General features: G+C 40.2%; 1 protein-coding gene and 1 long non-coding RNA gene across 13 annotated transcripts in view; both read left to right on the forward strand.

The window, feature by feature from the left end:
* Positions 1–22,424, forward strand: part of BTRC (beta-transducin repeat containing E3 ubiquitin protein ligase) — a 116,964-nt gene that overhangs the window by 73,347 nt on the left and 21,193 nt on the right. For all 12 annotated transcript variants that reach the window (XM_061458917.1, XM_061458921.1, XM_061458922.1 and 9 more), the window contains one exon: positions 20,298–20,529. In XM_061458917.1, coding sequence (XP_061314901.1) covers positions 20,298–20,529 — 232 coding nt within the window. The remainder of the gene's footprint in view (positions 1–20,297; positions 20,530–22,424) is intronic.
* Positions 485–1,988, forward strand: LOC133272160 (uncharacterized). The gene is made up of 2 exons (XR_009744360.1): positions 485–607; positions 1,758–1,988. It is a non-coding gene; the product is annotated as an uncharacterized LOC133272160 (long non-coding RNA).

Here is a 22,424-nt window from a genome sequence, read left to right on the forward strand (position 1 = left end):
CCTAATGCTCCTTTTTGCTGGTATATTTTTGTCAATGGGCTTTTTTTCTTTTTTTTTCCACCCGTATTTTTCAGTTTATTCACTTGCAACAAGAAAGCCTAATTTGAAATATTTGGCTGCTGTAATTGCTAAGAAGCTTGACTTGATTATTATTTTTTTTTTCTCAGTGGTTTGAGAAAATCACAAATTTCTCAAGTACATTCTAAAATTAGACGCTGGCATGAACGCCTGTCACATCTCAATAGCAGTCTTAGTAAAACTAGTTTTTTTATAAAGGGAAAAAAAATAATCTGAGGAGAAGAGGGATATTAGGGGGCAATTTCTGGGAAAGGAAATAAGAAATGTAATGAAATAGGATTTTTGTTTACAGTGCAGGGAAATCCAGCTACTTCTGATAAACATGGTTCCTTTTCTGTCTTCCTTGTTCTCTGCGCTGTGTTTTCCAGGCATTTCTTTTCTCCTTCCCCATAATTCCCAGAGAAGTAATGGTTGAAGAGTGAGGCTCTGTCATTCCATGCCTGGTGTCTGTGCTGCTTTTTCTTTCATTTTTCTAAGCAGGACACAGGCTCTCTTCGCTTGTAGGTATCCCACTTTCTGATACTGAAAAGTAACTAGAATCTGCTCAGTTTGCAAGAGGAATCGACACGCTGCAGCCTGTAAACTGTACAGGTTGCTTGTGTGGCTGTGCTGTAAGCTCGCAATCAACTTTGCATTGCTTACTTTTAGGTAGGTAACAGTAAACATGTGCTGGAAAGAAAAGCTTGTGTGGATGAGGTTGGCTTTCTCTGGTTTTTAGTTCTAGGCAGATCTCACCATCTTTGCTTACTGTAGTATTTTGAACTTTCTTACTTTGTAGCACTGATGTAACCTCTTCCCTCCTCCTCCTTTAAGAATGATGGGGCTTTGTATGAGTTTGGAGATATCCAGGTAGTTTTTATAGCTTGAAAGATGTTTCATCTCTGCAAAAGTTAACCTGGTCCATCACAGACCTCTTTTACTATCCAACCCAGTTGTATTTCTAATACAATAATGAGTGAGGCTTACAGTTCTGCCTGTAAAGACTCTCTGGTATTTTCCTTTATAAGAAACAAGTTCAGTTTTTTATAACTTTGCTACTATTTAACACTTTGAAGTACATTTTTATTTCAGCCTCAGTCTGATTCCCTTTACTCCCTGCAGCCTGAGGCAGAAATGAAGTTTGGTGTTTGGGATGAACAGTATTCACTTAAGGAGCAGCTGCTCAATATTTTACTTTATTTGTATTGTTTGCTGTTTCCCCCGGGCTGTATGTATTGCATGCCTTTCAAACCCTGGTCAGAATATGGAAATACAAACTTCCTCCTGGGGGGTTTTCCTGTAGTTTGAGTGCTTCACAAACCTTGATTAAGCTTTCCAGTGTTTCCTTGGATGAGGGTTGGCCCTTTTTTTTTTTGCGGAGTTGAAAAGTTACTTTTGCAACTGAAATCTAAGGGGAAAATAGTTTATTTATAATAAGCAAAGAGGCCTCACAGGAGGAATATTAAATTAGGAATTATGACTCCAGATTTTGAGACATCTTTTGTCTTTGTCATATTCTGCTTTTCCATCTCAGTTCTTCCATCTGTAGAGTGGGATAATGCTGCTTAACGTTTCCTTATTAGACATTTGGGGATCTGGAAACCTAGTTGAAGCATGTTTCATACCTAAGTGTTATTTTTGTTTATATTCACCTAATGTTGATTTGGGCTCTGTTGCTCTGGCACCTTCTCTCTCCCCAGGTCCATCTGCATTTTTAAAAGGCTGTGTTAGACATGCATCTTGGGAAAGATACACTTGCCAATGGTTGCAGTCAAATTTGCCATCAAATATGATCCTTATTGGAGGCAAGGGGAAAGTCTAAGAAAAAGTGGACAGTTTCTAAGCCAAACGTTCTTGTTGTTGCATAAAACACTGAAAACTCTCAAAGCCTTTTGTTCTCTTTTAATAAAACACAAAACCCAGTAAATTAATCCACAGCTGCTTAAATCAGTTTGTCAGTTCCCGAAGAGATATCCTTGTGGGCTGAAACCAAATGGTAAATTCTTGCCCAAAAGTAATCTTACTTGCAAGAGAATAGCAGGAAAGGGGGGGATGTGTGGCAGAATTCACCTTAAGTATGGAGCCACTACCGTGACTCTGTAATGGGATGTCCCAGCATGGGGTATAATATCATAAATAGTGTAAATATGGCACATGTGAATTAATAGGCAGCTGAGGGATTGTTAATATTTACATACATGTTAAAAAGAACGTACAGCTAATCTTAATTCTTTTTCAATCTAATAAAATCATTTTGGTTCAGCTTCTGGTTGTGTTTTGCAACTGGATGATTTTATCAGTTCTAGAAGTTCTTCATTGGGTTTTTTTTTGGATCTTATTTTCTGTTAATTTAAAATGTTTTATGTGTTTTTCACATTCAGTTGTTTGTATTTTGCATTTTCTCCATGCAGTTTTCCTGGCTCTCTCTTCCTGACTCCACACATGCCTCTCCTTGTTCTGGCCCCTTTCAGTTTGACAGCTTCTTTGAGACTGGGGGACATTTGCTCCCCAGCAACCTGGGGAAAGAGACATTCTCAGAGGGGGGGAGAGGGAGATTTATTCACATTTTTGCCTGATCTCTGAATTTTGTCTTTACCATCTTTCAGGATCAGAGCTGTGTGTAGAGGGTTACTACATAGTATCTTCTGTCTGAGGCTCAGCCAGTTTAGGGAACATTAATGTAGCTCTGCAATACCCTGCGAATTATCTGCATAGTATCTCAGGAGAAAATGGTCATTTAATCCAGGCTTATAAGGAAATCTGTGGAAAGCCAGGAGTAAAAGTCATCCTCTAGCTCTACTGACAGCCTATGCTTCTGCTTTAACTGCAGGTTTATCATGCCTTTCACAGAGGTATGTACTCACTTCCTGGTGACTGGTGGACTCCCACCAGTTTTAATCACAGGTTCCGTAACTGTCACCTCTTCATCAAACTCTCTCTAAAATACACCTGGTATGAATGTAACTTTGTGAACACTGGGACTGACTTAAAAGGCAACCCCATCAAGCAGTATACCTGTTTCTGTAAAGCCTAAAGTTGACCTGAGGCCACCACAAAGGCTTTGATGCACAGCCAGGTTCTCAAACAAAGTTGTATGTGCTCTGAGGAGGTTACAGCCATATCACTTTCTGTGATCTAAAAAGATACTCAGCCAGCCAGGACTCCTCTGTAGAGATGTGACTTTCATCTTTGAGTAAGCTACCCACAGTTCCTGTACAAATTGCTGTAGAGCATACCGCTGCAAGGCAAGTCATATGGACAGGTCAGCCTATTTTGGATCTAATAAAATCATTAAGTAATTAGAGCCTATACAGGAAAAAAATTCCCCAGAACCTTTCCCTCTCCCTCACCCTGGTCTGTAGCTATCAAAGAGTTTCCAGAACCTCAATAAACATGTTTCTAGAAACAGACACTCAGGCAACCAAGCACATACCAGACCATCTTTAGGTAATGAAAGTTCCAGAGTGTTTCTTTCCCCTTTAATGGCCCCAAGGAGAATTCTAGACTCCATGGATCTTATACTGGTGCACTTCCTAGAATATGTATATTTTGCCCAGTACACCAAAAGGCTTCCTGAATACTGTTGGTGAAGCCAAAACCAAGCCTGTTTGTATTGCCTGTTAGAATTTTCCAACCTCTAGATAAACTCTGTGTTTTACTTATCCCATTATCTATTCCTTTACTCTGCTCTGTGAGGGGTACCAAACTGTCTACCAGCTGTTGACAGAAACCCAGCAACATTTCCTTTAAAAAGCCAACCACAAACCAAACCCCAAATAACAAAACTGGGTTAAACTGGGTCACAATTTTCAGACTCAATTTAACTTGGAAGATTTTTTGTGTATTTGAAAAGTAAAGCAAGTCTCATATATGTAAAGACTTTCTGTGTTGTTTTTTTCCAGCTGTATAATCTGTATTACTATTCCCCAGAAATCTTTCCTACCTTAAGAATTGCAGTAGTATCTTTTTATAGGTGAAACACTTTAAATTTTGGAAGATTCAAGGTTTTCACTTGATTTTAACTACCCCTTTTCATATACAGTATGAGTCAACATGTGATACATGAGAACTTTTTTTCTCGAGTAATGAAACGTAGTATCTGGTCTATAAAATGTAAGTACATTAAACGTTTCTGCAAATAATATAAAACACAAGAACAACATTTACTTAAATACATCATTTTTAAGTTTACCTATTAAAGTGTTAATGGCTAAACAGTTATTTATGAACTATTACAGAATGTTATTTGTCTTTACATTATAAAACCTTAGTTCTACTAATGAAATCATATATTGAAGTACTAGTCCCTAAAATACATTTTGTAGTTCCCATGGAGGTGGGGTCAGGGAAATGTGAATGTATACATTGCATAAATATGTTATCAGTTGAGAAATGGGAACAGCGCTATTGTGTCAGCAATCTCATATCCTGCAATAATGTTTAATAGAACAAAAGAGTTTTCATTGGAGAACTTTATTACTCTATTTACTTCCAAATATGTAATTGTCTTTATCTTCATTTCTGACCATTTGTCACCGTAGTAACTTCTTTGGATCAAGTGCTGACTCGTAGAATCTGTTCTAACATGAAAGACTAGATCAGCGGACCTCAAATCCTGTCCTCAGGTGGAGACTCATTTACCATCAGAGTGTCCTGATACTGAACTAAAAAACTCTTATGTAGGATCTCAGGTGACTCAACAGAAATTGTCTAGAGGTCAGACATTTGCCTCCATCATACTGTCTGTCAAAGTAGATCACTGTCAACTGGCAGGACAAGTTTTGATTCTGCTGGTCAAAAGAATTGATTTGGAGTAATACTGGACTCCAGCTGGTACCTGTCTTGAGTTTCTGCTCTTTGTGGTCCTGAGAATATCAGATACCTGTTGCAACCTATACCCAACTGGTCAGTTAAAGGTAGAAGCTAGCACAGGACAGCAACAATGTTGAAATCAGCTGTGTATCTCTTCTAATTACGGAGACAATAGACCATTGACCCTGGAGGCAGCAGAGTTCATAGTTACAACAGCTGACTGCCCAGCAGGTCACAGCCTAATCTTCTCACTCAGTGGTACGTGACTTGAAGGTAACTCCTCCTGCAAAAGTGCCTCTATATCAGGAACTTTGAGGTTACTTGCTTTAGTAGCATTCAGATTAATCTTCATCCAACATCCAAACATCACACGAATAAACAGCTTAAAGGTTTGCCCCAGATCCCATGAGAGCTTACCTGGAAGCAGTAGCAGTATGAAAAGAGATACTCTCTGTTACCATGTAATACATTTGTTATAAATGCATCAGGGACAATTGGGGTATCCTGTTGAACCAACTACAGACACAGTGAATATAGCCTCAGGGCAGTCTGACGTTACCTGTGAGCCTCCTGGAGCTGAGACAGATGGATAAAAACATACCAGAATAGTATTCCTGTGTGTCATATGCAAGTCAGCAGTTCAGCACCTAGTGGAAAAGTGTGGGTTGTACATTTCATAAATCTCAGGTGTGATTGAGCTCACTGGCCACATGCCAGACTGAAAATTGGCAGCTCTTTTTATGGGTGAAGCAGATGCCTGTCATTCGTGATAGAGGAATGAAGCCCTACCTTTGTATAATAAACACAGTGGAGCCCATAGTCCCAGCAGTGTTCTCCACTTATTGAAAGTCAGTTTGCTCAGATACCAGTCAACAAGTTTGCATCTGTTACTTGTTTCAGCATCTTGTCTTGCAGATACTACTTAGCCCCGTTAGCGAACTTACTGAGTTTCATCTTACAACTGGTTAAAGTTTGGTCTGAGGTCTTTTTTCCAGCCTGTTTCCATCAGAAAATGAGTCCAGAACCCAGTTGTTGTAACAGCTGAAAATCCTCTCTGAATTTCCAAGCTAGCTTATTCACTGAGAGATTGTGCCATTGGCTCTCCAGCTTGATTCTTCCTTTTGCTTAAATAGTTCCTCATCCCTTTTTGGTGTTTATCCCTATATATTTTTAGAGAGCAGTCTTATCCTCTTGATTTTATTAGGATAAAGTGAATGGTCCTTGCAAAGTGGCTTAATTTAAGAAATGAGGGAAGAGAAACTGAACATGTTTGAGCATTTGTAGTCAAGGAATTTGTTTTCTAGGAGGAATTTATTTATGTTTCCTTTTCTGATTGCTCTTTCCTACACAGAAATTTCAAATGATCGCCCTAAACTGTGCTGCAGCTATTAACAGTCCATGTAACAATCTGATTCTTCTGGCTGATGTGAAGCTTATAGTTTAACTGTCATATTAAGGCAATGACTCAACCTATGTTTCTTGTGAAAGGAAGAGGAATCTTGGGCAAATGACTGCATGCTCCTTGTTTTTTTCAGGGATCCTGGTCCCTTTGTTCTCTTGGAACATTGTCCTGCCCTTTGCAGTACTCCGCAAATACTACTGCTTGACTGGATTAGGTTTTACCAGTAGTCACTGCCACTAATTGGCAGATTTTAAAATTTAAGAGTTTTCTTGGAGGGAACCTGGAATGGGAAATAACTCATGTTGTGCAGTAAAGAAAACTGTTCCATGCTCTCCTTCATGTATATTTAACACAATCTGTAATTTGCAAAAATAGATCTGAATTAGTCTGCCTGGGGAAGCTCACATCTAAGATAACTGCAACAAGGTAGGCAGTCGCTTGTTGTATGTGACTGGCAGCTTAGTTGAGGCTGCAGCTTGGAGACAGACAGCAATAGTCACTGTATACATTGCTGGCACTTATTGTTGAGGAAAATTAAAAATGAACAACTGGGTGGTTGCTCTCACAGATGTGAAAATAGTTTTCAAGGTAGCTGCAATTACTTATTTTACCACAGCAGTGGATCTTGACAGGCTAAGTAGTCCTTACCTGCTCATCTTACAGAGTAATTTAGGGAATGAGAAGGGCGCTATATGTAGCCAGGTTGTTTGGGTCCTGTGTCCAGCAGGCAAACTTGCCTTCATGATGCCCTGAATTTGTGAGATTTGATAGTTCTGTCCTAATTGTGTGTGCAAGTTCAGATTTAACTGTCTTCTCATAGCCATAAGATCTGAGATCCTCTTGTTGCTTCACAACACAAAATGAAACCCTTGTAACAGTGACCACAAACTGAGAATTCAGTTAAAATACATGATGAGTAAAACATTCCAGTGTCGGTTTTTTTGACCACACTTCTGCCAGTTTAAGCAATAGCTTTTGTGCTTAGACTTTCATTTAGAAGAAAATAAAAGTGAAAAATACTTAACAGCTATACTACAAAAAATTACTTTGTTAATTACGTAAGACTTCTAATTTCTCAACAAAGAAAGCCCTCTTTCTGACAAATAGACCTTCCTTATAAGTCTTTGATTGTAGGTAATAAAAATGTTGCTTAATTAATGCCAATTACAGTTGTGTTGTTTTCTTTCAAGTCACTGGATTTTACACAATTGTGTGTCCTACAGAGTTGAATCAGGTCGTTCACCTGCTGTGTTAATTTAGATCTGCCAGCCCTGTTCCGCATCATAATTTGTAATCCTGAGCAGTTCTGAGGTGGGTAACGGGAGTATTTTGAGAGAAGGTTGTAGATGATCAGGCATCACAGTCAATTAATGTGTTGTTTGAGATGAGAGTTTTGAAACTGGTTCATGTCATAAGTGACGATAAGTTTGGAATTTAATCATTTGTGGAGAGAATCAAGTGCAGTTCTTGGAGAACACAGACATCGTAACAAAATAAACAGGGCTAGGAAAAAATATAAATAGTTGGAGGGATGGAATTGAAAGTCAAATTTGGTGTCCCAAAAGGGCTCTTGAATACTGCATGTGAAGTCAGATAGCAGGTGTATCTGTAGTACTCTTGAAAAACCTGCTATTTGGTTGCTACAAAGGATGAATGATGTGATAGCAAAAGCTTGTGAAGCCCAAAGTTGGAAAGCCTTAAAAAAAAAAAATAATTCATTATCTTTAAAAAACAAACACAAAGCAAACAAACAAAAAAACCCACCAGGTTTTGCTTATGGTAAATGAAATACATCAGCATCAGACAACTATAACTTGGCTTCAGTCAAAATCTAAATTGCTTTTCTCTCCAAACACCTGGGAAGTGTCGATGAGCTTTAACTATGAGTTTAGAAACAGAGTCACTTTAGGTTAAAAGAGACCTCACAAGGTCCAACCTTTGGCTCAGTGCAGGGTCAATATTGGATTTATTATTCCTGGTTAGTACCACTGCTTGGTACCTGCTTCTTCCAAGTTTTACATACACAGAATGTCTACTTTACAGTTCAGTGACTCCCACTGCACCCACGAATGAAGCCAACACTTTGAGTATGTAATACGTTTCCATGAAAAGGGCTACATTTGGCACTGGCTGCTTCCTCCCTTTATCTCCTAAGATAGCACCAAGTTACGCAGCCTGGAAGTAACAAAGGCACAAAAACGACGGCTGCAAACTGTTTCCTAAATGAAGATGGGAGATATATTGCTTTTAATATACAGAAGTGATCGGAGATCTCGAAAGTTTCAGTACTTGGTCATGTGTGTGTAGGAAAGTGCTGCTGATGCAGTGTTTTACTGCAGTTTGGTCAGCTCAACCTCTCTCTTACCTGTCTCTGACTTGGATCCAAGCCACAACTATGTGGAGGTGCAGGGATGAATAGGTGGACTGCAGGGTCAGCCTGAAGGTCTGCCAGCCTTGCTAACAGATCTGCAGCTGCAGAGTTCTCGCTTTCACATCACATGTCCTTTCATTCCCAGTGGTCAGGTCAGATACTGGACTGTAATCCTCTCTTGCCACATGTGAGAGGTGTGGGGAGAGAGGTCATTGCGAGCACTTTTCTCCAAGCCCTCTTAAGGGATAAAAGGAACAGCCTTGGATGCCATGTGTACCGTGGGAGGGAAGGTCTGTATGCCGGGATTTGGGTGCAGCCGCAGGACTGTGTACAGAGTTCGGCCCAGAATGGCAAGGACAGCTGTTGACTGAGGGGCACCAGCGGGCGATGCCGGGACGGTTTGGTCAGGTGCTTCTGTCATCTACTCGGGTCTAGTTACTTCTAGTCTTTCTTCCTGGACTTGTCAGAGACGTGAAAACGTAGCTGCGGATAGCCTAACACATCCTATTGTATTTCCTCCTCTCTGACACGTACTAATATTAAAATTGCAAACTTCTAAACCCAAGCAATGTTCAGAAGTCCCCTGGTGGTTGCATATTGAAATTGCTGTGATGAGTGAAGGAACTTAACTGAAGCGCACCCTCCCTGGGGCACTTGCCTTCAGGGGTGTAGGAGTTGTTTCCACATTTATATTGATTTTCAGAGTGGTACCTGATGTGATGCCTTAGTTTGGGAATACGCGAGGTGAGCTTTGTGTTAGCACACTCGACTTTTGATTTTGCTTTTGAAGGCTGCTGAAAGGATTAGTACAGCTGCATTTTTTTCTAATTGATGAAGTCGAGGCTGTGCCTTTTCTAACAGGTCTGTTCTGTTTAGCTTGTAAGTGACAAATTCATTTTGTGCGGGTGTTTGAGGGGAAGTTCGCACTTGTAGTGTCACTGCCCTCACCAAGCACCTTTCCTTCAGAGGCCTAGGAAGACATTCATTAAGCTGTGCTTTGTCTCTGTGTGAAGAGTGTTAGGATACATCTATTTAACTGATAGACTTGTGAAATGGAGTGAGTTGCCTATACTTTCAGTTTATCAAGAATTAATAACATATGATTGAAATGAGCTGACACTCCCTCTGTCATGAGACGTTTCTTTGTCTTCAGTGTTGTGCAGAACTCAGCAGAGTTACACCTTTTGAGTTTTACTTAAGCAGCGTTACTCAATATTTAATGCTGAAATAGAAACACATAATCCACAACTGCAGGCGACCTGGCGGCTCATTGGGCTGTTTGTCAGCTGCAAGGGAGGGTGAGGTAGCCACACTTCTGGGGTTTTTTATGCTGTAAAAATTGAAATTTTTCAAAACTTTTTTCCTTTAATTTCTTGCTATATTTCACACCGTGCACGTGACTGAGCTGATAATCCTTCAGCTGGTTCTAAATTACATTTTAAAGTAGAGGTCAGTTAATGATAGCAATCTGAGTATTTTTAGTCAGTTTTAGAGGGAATTTCTCCTGACACTTGTTTCTCCTGAATTTCAGATAAACAAGTGGATGTGTTCTTAATTGTTCATATTGCAGCAAAAACTAAATCAAATCAAAATGATGGACAGCCTTACCCAAGACTGCTTTGGATAAGGCCAGATAGTCACAGCTTAGCATCTATAGCTCTTCTGTTTCGAGAGTGCTAGAGGGAGCTCTAATCCCTCAATCAAAGGAGCAGGCTATGAATGGTGCATATGATAGTTTGGTCTGTGGTAGGAAACATTGAATTCTCTTGATGTTTAATTTTATTTTGTATCAGAAAGTTGCGTAAGTTTTTTCCAGGCATGATCCCAAATTGCTCTTCCTAGATGAGAAGATGGGTATACTAATACTAGACTTAATACAGGCTATTGTGAGCTGACTGAAAATACAGGAAATGAGTCAGAGGTGTCACAGAGGTGTTTCACAAATAGCATGCAATGGTAAAGTCTGATATTCTCTTCCTTTCACAAAGGAGGACAATTCTCACAAGAGAAGACCTAATGATATTTAAAAGAGAATATATATATCTAAAACTGTTGGAAGGAAAAGCTGCTTTACTCAACATGCAATTGGTTCTTAGATGTTTAGCCAGCTTTTACAGTAGAAGTTAAATAAAGGGTTAGTGATTCTTAGATAAATTTACAATAGGATGCATCAGTGCATGAGGATGGAAAATTTCTCACATGATATGCTTCATACCAATTTCATTCTTGATAATGACAGGAAAGTAACTCTGAGAAGTGGAATGAAAAGAAGTTAGCCTGTATTTGTACAAAGAGAAATGCAGGTAGATTGATACTATTTTCATTGTTTATTAATCTCATTAAATGGAAGAGTAGAATCATACCTTTGAGTGACAGACCATTAAGTGGAAAATACAATATATTGAAGAACCAAGTGAAGCTGGCAGTCCAGTTCTGGCACGATTTCCTGGGGCATTTATATTGCTTGGATGTTATACTAAAACAGTTCCACTTTGAGTCTGCTATAGGGAGTGGGGTACTAGAATGTTCCCTCCTTTAGTTTGAGGTGATTTTCCCTCAAAACAAAGGAAATATTATTGGCAGCTAAGCACTGAGCCAAGGAGGAATCGCTGGTGTGATGGTCTGTGACTTGGGCTTCTGAATTGTGCAATTTGAGTATCAACTGATAGGGACAAAGTCTGCTCAGCTGTGAAACTGAATATGCCTTCCTGAAGCTCTGTTATGGTCAGAGCTGGTCACTTGTTGCAGAGGGTGCTATTTCTTGCCTTTCTTTTGTTATGTACTTCACCTATCAACAGCGTTTGGCCTAACCCAACTTAATGAAATTTCTGAAGATACAGAATTTGTTAGAGAATGTCCTTAGATTGTATTTTGGAGTCTGCTTCTCAGGTCCTGAATTTCTTGCCAGGTACAAATGAAAGAATGGACCAACGCAATCTTAAATATAAAGACATAGAAAACTTTAAGTTAGGATGGACCTCTGGAGCTCTTCAATCCAACTTGCCTATTCAGAGGAGGATTACCTTCACAACCAGCTCAACTTGCTTGGTATCTCACCCACTTATATTTTGAAAATCTCCCTCTTAATGTCTAGGATTTTGCTTGCTATAGCTTGTGCCTGTTTCCCATCTTCCTGTCATTACACACTTCTGAAAAGACTCTGTCTCACTATTCTCTGTAACCTCCCTTTAGGTAGTGGAGGGCTGGTGGATAGCCCCAGTCTTCTCCAGGCCAAACACATCCAGCTTCCCTAGAAATCTTAGTAGTCATCCATGGGAGTCAGTCCAGTTTGTCAGCAACATAATGTTCAACTTCAAGGTTCCAGGACAATTCATCGTGAGAAGACGATGTTTCTTAATGAGTGAGAGCTATGGAATGATCTCGTAGGGGTTATAGGAAGCTACAAGGCAAAATCTGTCAAGATTTTGGCTGCAGCCTACTTAGCATCTTTGACCTGGCACTGTGCTAGAGTATTTCATGGACTTTTCCTCTTAGAGCTGCCTCTGTGGTGGCTGCTAACAGCCAGTGTGAACTGATGAGATGTCCTCTTCTAGATCTAGCTGTACTGTGGAAAAGAATACCACTCATCCTTTGTCTGGCTGCTGCAGGTTGCTGCCCTCCAGGATCTGTCAGCAAAACTGCAAACCTGCTTTCAGTTAAGATGAGGTGTTTTAGCGTAGACAGTTTAAATAGCAGGTCTTTGCTAACAAGCTTATTTTGACTGAAGTAGGTTAGGGAGTGCTCATGTAGCCGACTCTGCTGGCAGATGAGTGTGTTTGCAGTGGGAACAAGCCACATATGTGAATCTTGCAGTTCTTCAGAACGCTGCTGCTTTTTGGTTTGTTGCATCTCTCTCATACACTTGGAAATACGTAATACTCCTGTAGCTGGGAAATGATACATGATATCCAGCATATTACATCCATGACTTCCAGTCCTGAATTGCTCACTTCGCCTTTGCCGGGTAGTTTGGTGCTCTTGTGCCCTCTTTGTTGTTGGTTGCAGTATGAGTCTTCAAGGAGGAAACTCATGGGAAATAATACTGGGTAAACTGTCTTGGAGAGTTCATGTTTCTTGATGATAAAACTTTGCATAGACAGAACCACAGTGTTCTCAAAATCTCAATAGTGTTACTGAGGGCAGATAACAGGTCTTTTGGGTCATTCTCCCCCTCTGTTTGTTTGTTGTTCCTGGCGGTGTAGTCTTCACTGTTCACTGAATCACTTGAGCCCATCTACCTGTTCTTGGCTGCTCTTCTCTCTGAGTTAAGGGAGTACTTAGAGCAAAACGAAAATAATAACACCCATGAAAAGTAACTTCACTCAAGCAGTAGATCATGCTTGGGTGTTTTAAAAACAGAAGCAACTGTTCCAGAAAACTATGAAACTGCTGCTTAGAGCATAGCTTGTGCCTTTCCCTACCATAAATGAGCCCTTTGCTGCTACTGGCCATTATCCGATGACTTTAGTAGACTGGTTCTCCAAGTGATAATGTGCATATTCTTTCCCTCCATTAACAGTAATAATATGTAATGGTCCCAGCAGTTCGACTCTAGTTCTGGTAGCCATGCTGAGGAAGAAAACATGTCCTTTGGTGACTTCTGCTGGAAGTGATTTGTTGTTACTGGAGGATCTGCTTTGAAATTTGTGTACAATCGCTTTACAACTAGTAAAACGTGTCCTGTGAAATCTAGCTCTTTAAGAGTGATGGTGTCTGCCCTCCCCTCCCATATGTCTAGATAGGCATTTGGTCAGGGATCATAGTTTGGGAAAGTAACATATGCCAGTGCTGTGCTGATGCAAGCAGACTTCCCATCAGTGCTTGTTATTTGCAAAGACAACTTGGAGATAAGGGAGGAGGAGGAGAGGGACTCCCAGTTCACATCCACTGCTGGCATCAGAGAAATTTTATTTTGGAGGTTTTTGCTAACGCTTAAAAAATCTAGGTGGGAGACCTACATCAAAGGAAAGTTTACAGTAAGAGCTGCGAGATTCCAGACAATTAAACTTTATTAGTCTGCCTGAAACATTAAGTATTAGCTTAAAAGAATAGTTTTTTAATCTCCTCTCCCTGTTGCTGTTTACTGTGTAGCAGTGTGGGAGGGGAGCAACTTCTCCAGCAAGGTATTATTGCTGTGCTTTGTATAGCCAGTATGCAAGTGCCCATTGCTCAGTCTTGCCTCCCCGGTCTCTGGAGACAGCATGTTACTCCTCTGGTGTATGAAGCTTCCTCTGGCCCTCAACCAAAACAGCCTTTTCCCTTTTGTGTCTGAGGTAATATCCTTAGCCAGGTGCCCCCCCAGGCTGACACCATATCAATACGTTCTTAGATGGTACCTCTGAAAACTATTGGTCCCCCAGGATTTCAGAAGGTGTCCAGCATAATTCCAGTGATCTTTCATTTAGATGTATCCTTTCTTATAAAAATTTTTCTGCAGTGTGATTAGAAACCAGATGTGGACAAGGAATTAAAAGCCCCAGACAGGCAAAACTGCTAGTTCCTTGGGTATCCAGGGGCCTGTTAATTTCAGCGTGCGAGTGTATTTTGGATTTTCTCTTGAAAATAAATAGTAAAGATGCTGTGGTTTCTTTCATGGTGCTTTCTGTTTGACTCTCAGATGTGATTGATGATCATCTACTTCTGGGTTATGTTCGTTTTTCAGAATGTTTCAGTGAGCTTTGCAGCGTGGAAACTAATTCAGTACTGAGCAAGTAAGTCCATATATGTGCTAAGCCCATGGTTAACCTCACAGAGACTGTTATGTGAGATTGAGGCAGAAAGAAATGGGTAGATTCTAAACTGAGCTTTTAAAATAAAAGTAAATGGAGTGAGTTGTTTAATGACCTAGCATTGTAGCCTTGCTGTCAAGTCAAACGCTAGAAAAGCAGGTTCATCCTGCAAAGGAGAAAAGTGAGGGGCTGGTTACCCTACTCTTGTCTTTCAGTTGCTATGATGACTCAGGAGACCCTGCTCTTTATGGTGAGACACCCCTTCACCACCCTCCCAAACTCAAAAGCAAAGGAGTTCTTTAATAGGAAGCTGCCAGTAATGAGCTGCAAAGGACTTCTTTCCTCTTCGCTTAGCCTCGGCAATCTGGGAATCAGTTTTGCAACATTTGGTAATTACAAGCCTAAAAAAGAAGAAGCCAGCCATAGAAACTGAACCTGGATCTTCTTCATTATGCTGTTACTGCCTTTAGGCCATGCAAACAACACCCTTTTAGCAGAATTCTGAAATAACTAGCTCTGCCCTTTAGCATGGAGGTCTGGCACATGTTTTCAGCTGCGTTTCACCATCTTTGTTCCGTTGCTACATTAGAGTGGTATTGAGTGGTACTTCTTCATGGAGAGTAGCAAGCAGTTTCATGGCCACACAAGTAGCTTTAGAAAAGCCAACTGTACTGAGGTTCTTTGGCTGAGAGGAGCGTTACAGACATCAAACCGAATGAACCGAATCATCTTGCTACCATGCTGGTACTTTTTAATCCTTCTGCTTTTCCCCCACAGCTGCTAACATGCTCCAAAATTCCTGAGTTCATGCCACTGCTGAAACCAGTTTCATTTCTGCATTCATTGTTGTGGGTATTTTTAATGTGGTTAATCTTGAAGAATATGCAGGATATAGAGACAAGTGTGTCTTTGCTTTCATTGTGAAGTTCCCGTCTCACACACACACACACACACACTCTGGACATACACTTCCATGGTTATTTTCTTTGTCATCCCATTTCTTGGTTTTTTTTTCCCCAGTGTCTTTTATCTTGTGAGTAAAGTTTGAACAGTACGCAGAAAGTTAACTGCCTGGAGTCTTTTAAATATAAGTAACACGCACCCAGTAATAAGCTGTCGGTTGTTTTTTTGCTGCCTGCAAAGAAACATAAACACAGTGCTCATTTCTGGCAGGTTTTTACTGTCAGAGTTTCTCCTATTATATTTATCTTACAATTTGCCAGGGGGTGAAGTTATTAAGTTTTAGCAGCAGCCATCGATCAAGTTCACAAGTTAACACGATAAAGGCTCTGTGCCGCTCCGATCCGGGAAAATGATGATCCTCACTCGGTAATTAACTAAATGAGAAAGTTAAATCTTACTTGAGAGCTGGGAGAGATGAAAGAGAGGTGTTTGTCAGTTTCTCAGTGGAAATTAGAAGCAGTTTTCTGCAATTCCCTAAGCTGCTGCTCTGTCATATTTTACATAAGCACTGGGAAAACGTCTTGTAATTAGTGCTGTCATGGAGGATTTTTTTTGCTGAAGGATGTTGGAATAATTCATTAGATTATCAAGAAAGGCTTGTGTCCTGAAATGATTAGCACAGTGAAATTTAAACCATTAACGATAACAAGTTTAGAGCTTGCTGCAGTGCAGAGGCACCCGGGGTATGTCTGTGCCTATTTCAATCATTTCTTATAATTAAACATTATGTCCTCTTTTTTCCTCCCCTTCACTAAGACCCATCCAAAATTGCTGTTAAGGTGGCTCTGTCTAGATCAGTCTTAACCACGACTGGTGATACAAGCTGGAGGTGAAATGCTGTCGCTGCAGATAAGCAATAGAAGCCATTTCTCTGTGTCAGAGTCTATAGTCCCAGTGAGTCCAGCAAGGAGGGGATAAGCCCAGTATGACCTGTGGGTACTGGAACATCAAAGGGAAGTCCCTTCTTCTTGTATAGAGAGAAACTGAGAAATTTGCAGTGGTAGTCTAAGCTCTCAGTCTTTTCAGAGCTCCAACATGAAGATGTCTTGAAGGTTCAGAAGGTCCCAAACCTTGCTGAGATCATTTAAGCTACCCCTTGTTCTAGAACACAGCTTCCCTTCAACTTTGAGAGATGTCTTCTTAGACATAAGAAACATACGATCTGAATTCATCCACCCTGTGGAAAGTGCCTTAACAAAGTCCTCTGCGATGATTAGAGGACCTGGTATTGATTTTTAAGAATATATAATAGTTGTGACTGCTCATATGGGTGGGGAAATACTATACCTGGACTAGAATCAGAGAACTGTGCTTATCTTTGTTGTTTTTTTTCCTGTGCTTTAGGGGGCTACTTGGTCCCCTGGACTGAACAACAAAAGTAACCTTGGTTGTCATATATGGGTTACAGCTGTGATATACTGTGGCTGTTTTGTTTTATATGTAGAGCAGTAGATTTATCCAGGCTTTATTTATCTGTGTTGAAATATTGCACCATCCTATAGTTCCAAGCCATTATTTAGATTAAAGTCCTCTCATATATTAGTCCTCTTCTACTTCACTGGGCATACAAATGTGCTTTGTGTTAAATGTAGCCATTTGGAGAAATGGTCTTGTAATTATGGGCTGCAGTGGAGCATAAGAACGTAGATCCCTGAGCTAGTACCAACCTGAGGCACTCAGTCCCCTGGGTTTCCTGGCACAGTGTACTAGCTCTGGCACACTGTGGTAGGAGGACACCTCTAATGTTCTTGCAGTTTGCCTAGAGCCAGCTGGGACACCACAAAGCCTCACAGAGGTTTGTGAAAAGCGAATCAGAAAAGCTTTATCTGTTCTGAGCTGCTCATTTGCTCTGTCATACCCAGACTTCCTCCCAGGTGATGGACAGCCAGTGCTTATTCTTTGTGGATTTTGGAAGCATGTAGGACAGTTCTTTCTTTTTGAAGTGAGGCCTGGTTATTGTACTAGGAGAGGGAAGAGGCCATAGACAGTGATGTGTTCCGGGAAATAGTTGCTGTTATTGTTCTGAGGTCGTTTGTTGTGAACTTGAGGCAGTTGATCAGAATGGTTGAGTGATCAGGAAGCCAAATTGATCCTCTTACTGATAGTAACCACCCTCCCCCCAACGCTTTAATAATACAGATGCTTGATGTTGTTGCTTTGTTGTTGCTTTTTAATAACGGGCCTTTTTCACTGAACCCCCAGTGGATTTTCAGGAATTGCCAAATTGAAATTCTGGAATTCTGTTCTAAACTGTAGCAGCAGGTGGTCTTCAGGGGCATGTGAGCACATACGGCGATGGAGTGATTTGGGAGCCCTGTGAGTCTGTCTGTGCTCCACAGAACTGGTGTGTTCGCGGCTTGCCCTATCCTGGTTCCCTGCCTGCATAGACCACAGGACCTGACCACAGGACCGGCGGGGCTACCGCTGGGCTTGTCCTTGCTCCTTTTAATGGGAAACCAGAGCAGGCAAGGGTGCATTAACCTAAAAGTTCCCCTGTCCACTAATTTGAACATAAACGCTATAACACGTATAGTGCTTTTCTTAGCAGAACCACTAAATAAATCTGGAGTTTGACTTCAAAAGCTGTGACAAGTGCTGGTCAATGGACTCTTCAATTTATTCATTATTCCTGCCCAAGAGACCTGTATTCAGTTGCGATCCAGGCAGAACGGATTTTGTCCCATCTAAGCCTTCTGTGCACACATAAGCCATTACTTGTTTTTACTTCTGTTTGGTACCCTAAAGTGATGTTTTAGAGGAAACTGGGGAGCTGAAGGCTGCTGGGAAAAGGGTGCTCAGGAGGCAAGGAAAGGCCAAAACATGGTGCCAATGTGTGAAAGAAGTTGTCCCTTTTGTGGTCTTTGCATGTCAGCTGTCTACTCCACTCCAGCTCAGCATTATCAGTCAGGCTTTACAGTCTCTCAAATTAAAAGGCAGAGGTATAGGTTTTCAAAAAATGCTTTGTAGTGACAGCCTGTAGTGAGATGCACAGCAAGCAAAATGAGAAATTAAATGAGATCAAGCTTGTAGAATACATCTCTCCACTGTCTTAATCCAGCATTTTTACAGGGTTGTCTGTTTTGCAGGCAGCTTCACTGCAGCAAAATGACTGGAATCCCTTATGACCAATGTTCACTGTAGTCCATTGGTAATCATTTTTTGCCAGGCTGTTGCCTACTGTGGACTTTGCTAGGAAAAGTTCAGCCTTTCACACATAGGGCTTCATGCTGAAGTCCCTCTAGAGATTTCTCTCTATAAAAAGTTGGCCCAAGAGAGCCTTTCTTTCCTGCTACCCAGTAGTGTCTCTGTGACTTGCAGTCAGTGCTGTCCATGTGATGATTAGAGGAAAGTGTAGCTCAGTCATAGCCCTTGACTTGCATGATCTTACTGAACCCACACAGAAATTCACAGGAAGGAGCAGGGGTAAAAGTAAAGCTGAATACATTGAGCTACAGAATTGAGCAGGGATGGTGTGATCTCCGTGTTCTATGTTCTCAAAGAAACTTCAGTAAAACCATAATTCCGAAATAGAAGAAACTGCTTGTTAAAAATTGCAGCTAATTGTTGCCTTTTTTACCAGAGGAAAATTTCCAGCCTCTGAAATGCTGAAAAGAGTATTTAGATGGATTTTCTCTAGAAAATGAAATGTGCATTGTGATTAGTTGAGTAGATTTTCAAATTATGAGGTTTTTGGCATTCCAAGCCAAGGATTGCTGTCAGGGTTGTGGGCTGTTCAAATGTAGGAATTATTTATCCCTGAGAAATGAGAAATTCCTGCATTCCAACCACAGTTTTGGTAACTAGATTTTGTGGTCTCTAAATAACCTGCTGTTTTGGCACTTGCTGAAAACCAGGCATTTTTGTTGTTTTTTATTTTCTGTAAAATCAGTTAATCCATGCATTCTTTCTACGTCATTAGATAGACTTGCAGAGACATTTAGGTACTTGTTTTTTCCCTAAAAGTTACTGGAAGTCTCCTGGTGAGGTTTATGACTGGAATTACCATCGTAGAACAGATACGTTTTGTATATTCTAATATCTGTAATTTGGTTTTAATTATTTGATAATTAATAGAGAAGCTGTAAATGTATTTTGTAAATAAAACCCATGTAATAATATTGACTGTTACTATAGTGCTGTCTGCTCTTAAACCACTGCAATGAAAGAGACAAAATCACACATTTTCAGCAACTGTTTGACGAGTACGGGGAAAAGTGATTTCCCAGCAAACAGTTAATCTTACTTGGACAAAGGATACCCTTGCAATGCAAAATGTGCACTTTTCTTCCAGTTAAATTGTTTAGAAAGCAGAAATTACATCTTGCTATTGAGTAGTAAATTGAAATGTCAGTGTTTTGTTTTGTCCCTGAAAATCTTCTTTGAGCCGAGTCCTTCTGACAAGATATTAACAGTGCTCAGAAAGTTGAAAATCTTCTGTTCTGTGAAAGAAGTATGTACCAAATACCAGGGTGGGGTTTAGCTGGCTTTGCTCTCAAGGTATAATTTTATACCCAAAAGAAATACTTTTTCTCTGTTTTTTTTCTCACCCATTTCATGCATTCCCTATGAATTTTAGCAGCAGTCTGTTCTTCAGGAAAAAAAAGAATACAAATACAGTCTTCTGTTCGTGCATTGAAGTAACTGGTAATTGTAGATTAGAAATCCAAATGCATTTTACTGTCTTCACAATGTAAATAAAATTGTGTTTATGTTAAATTGACACTCAAGGTTTCCCATCTAGCCAGAATCCCTTGGGTGCAGCCCGTGCATTGTCCTGGAGGGTTACAGCTCATACTGGCTGCACTTCGACTGACAGCACCAAATGGGATATGTGGTCTTAGCCAACTTCATGTATCAGAGTGCTTTTTTCCTTCTATTTTCTTCCCCGTAAAGAAATTAGAAAACCGCTTGAGCTGCTTTTCATATGTGTGATTTGAGTTGTTTCTCTCCTTCCTGTTTACAGACAAAACTTGCCAATGGCACTTCCAGTATGATCGTGCCCAAGCAAAGAAAACTGTCTGCAAGCTATGAGAAGGAGAAGGAACTCTGTGTCAAGTATTTTGAACAGTGGTCTGAGTCTGACCAAGTGGAGTTTGTGGAGCACCTCATCTCCCAGATGTGTCACTACCAGCATGGACATATAAACTCATACCTCAAACCCATGCTACAGCGGGACTTCATCACTGCACTGCCAGGTATTTCTGCAGGCAGAGGGAGCTTGCTCCTCCATCTTCTCTTTCACTGAACTGGTCCATTCTGGCCTACCCTGCTGAAGAGGTCTGTTTAGGGTCAGTTTGCAAAATAGGAGATAGCTTTAGGATGAAAAGCTCTATACCAGTATGAAATGTAATAATATTTTATTTTGTATTCCTACCATCTTAAAAGGCGTGATCTAACACCACCATGGTTTGGCTGGGAGTAAATGATAGGTCATACATTTATTTTAAGGATAGTCATTGAAGCCATAGGGCAGGTAGTTGTACTCATTCTCACAACAATGCATGAATAACAACATTTGTTTTAAATTAAAACTGCCACTCTTTCTTAGCTGAGGTTTTCCCTTTTGTTGCTTAGATTTTTGTCTCTCGTAAAATACCTTCTTGAAGCCATCACCTTGATTATGTGTTTATTGCTAATAGAGAATGGAAGGCATAAGATTAAAGGATGGAAATGTTCTATTTTTTGTACTTTTGTAGTGCTTTCCTTTAGGAATAGTATTCCACATGTTTTCAGATGTGGCATTGAGTGTAACTCACAGAATGCAAACATAAAGCAGTGTATGTGCAGTTTTGCATTGGCCGTGTCTGATAGCTGGGAAGACTGGGACAGTGGGAGACTGTGCATAGAGCAATAAAGTTTCAGAACCAGACAGAAGTTCCTGGTTCTTTGGTCTTTTTTTTTTTTCCAGACCATTATATTGTACCTCTGTTAGATGGGTAATTAATAGATCAGCATTAGTTTGAAATGGACATGAGCAAAAAGTGCTATAGGTTCCCTTAGTAGCTAGCTGAGAAGGAGTTTCTTGCCAAAAGCTTGTTCTGTGAATATATTTGGATAACTGCTTAATTTCAACAATTTGTTCAGTCCAGTTATTTGATCATTCTTCATAAGGGATTTTTCAACAGTAAGTTCTAGGGTTAAAGGATGGAAAAAAGCATGTTTAGCTGTGAATTGGTACAAAGCATAAAGGCACCGCAGGAGTTTTGCTGTGAGGTTAAATACATAGACTCACTGGGTTTTTAAGCTCATTGTGCCCAGTAATCAAATGGCTGTTCTGGCATTAAAAAAAAATCTTAGTTATGCTAAGTACCTGCTTTATGTTAGTTTTTAGTAGTCCAATGGCAATAATCTTATGTACTTAGAGCAGCATTATAACTTGTGGAGTTGTTCTGTTTCAGAAAAATAGAGAGTATTTTGAAAGTGCAGTGATTTCCCCACTTTTAAAGTGCAAGCATGCATATAGTTACACAGTTTTTCCAGGTCTTTCTTCACGAAACTCCATCAAAACAAGCCAACACATTAATTTGCGCTTGCTTAATTTGATCCTACAGGCCTTGTTCTGAAAAATATAGGTAAATGTTGTAAATATTTTCAGAGGTATTCAGAATTTCTGTATTTGTAGCCATACTGTATTTGTTAGTAGTGTGTTCACACTTACCCAGGAAGCAGCTAATTTTACTATCTCAGAATGCAGAACAGACAGGAATCAGGCAGCTAATATGTGAGTATTTGAATAGCTGTGGGAACTGTGTGCTTAAATAATGTATGTGCATCAATTTGCATATTTGAAAGTGCTAATGTCCTAGTGAATATAGCTCTAAGGGAGAAAATTAATGGGAAGGAGTTACACTGGTGCAGACTCTGCAGTCTGTGCAGGATGTCCTGAGTACAGGCAGGTTTCTAATGAGGGGAATGGGAAAGGGAAAGGTAAGAAATGGCCTAAGAAAGAGGGATGAACCTAAAATTTTAAATGACGTGACATAATAAAAAAACCTAGACTCTTTAAGTATTTTTTTTTAGCTTTCTGAAATTCTCAAGCATTCAGTATTCTGGTTTCATTTTTATTCCTTCATTCTCTTTCCTGCTCTCC

This window comes from Pezoporus flaviventris, unplaced genomic scaffold, assembly GCF_033815535.1.
Source record: "Pezoporus flaviventris isolate CSIRO_AGI_PZ_B2104156 unplaced genomic scaffold, CSIRO_AGI_Pfla_v1 ptg000029l, whole genome shotgun sequence".
In the NCBI taxonomy this organism is placed as follows: domain Eukaryota; kingdom Metazoa; phylum Chordata; class Aves; order Psittaciformes; family Psittacidae; genus Pezoporus; species Pezoporus flaviventris.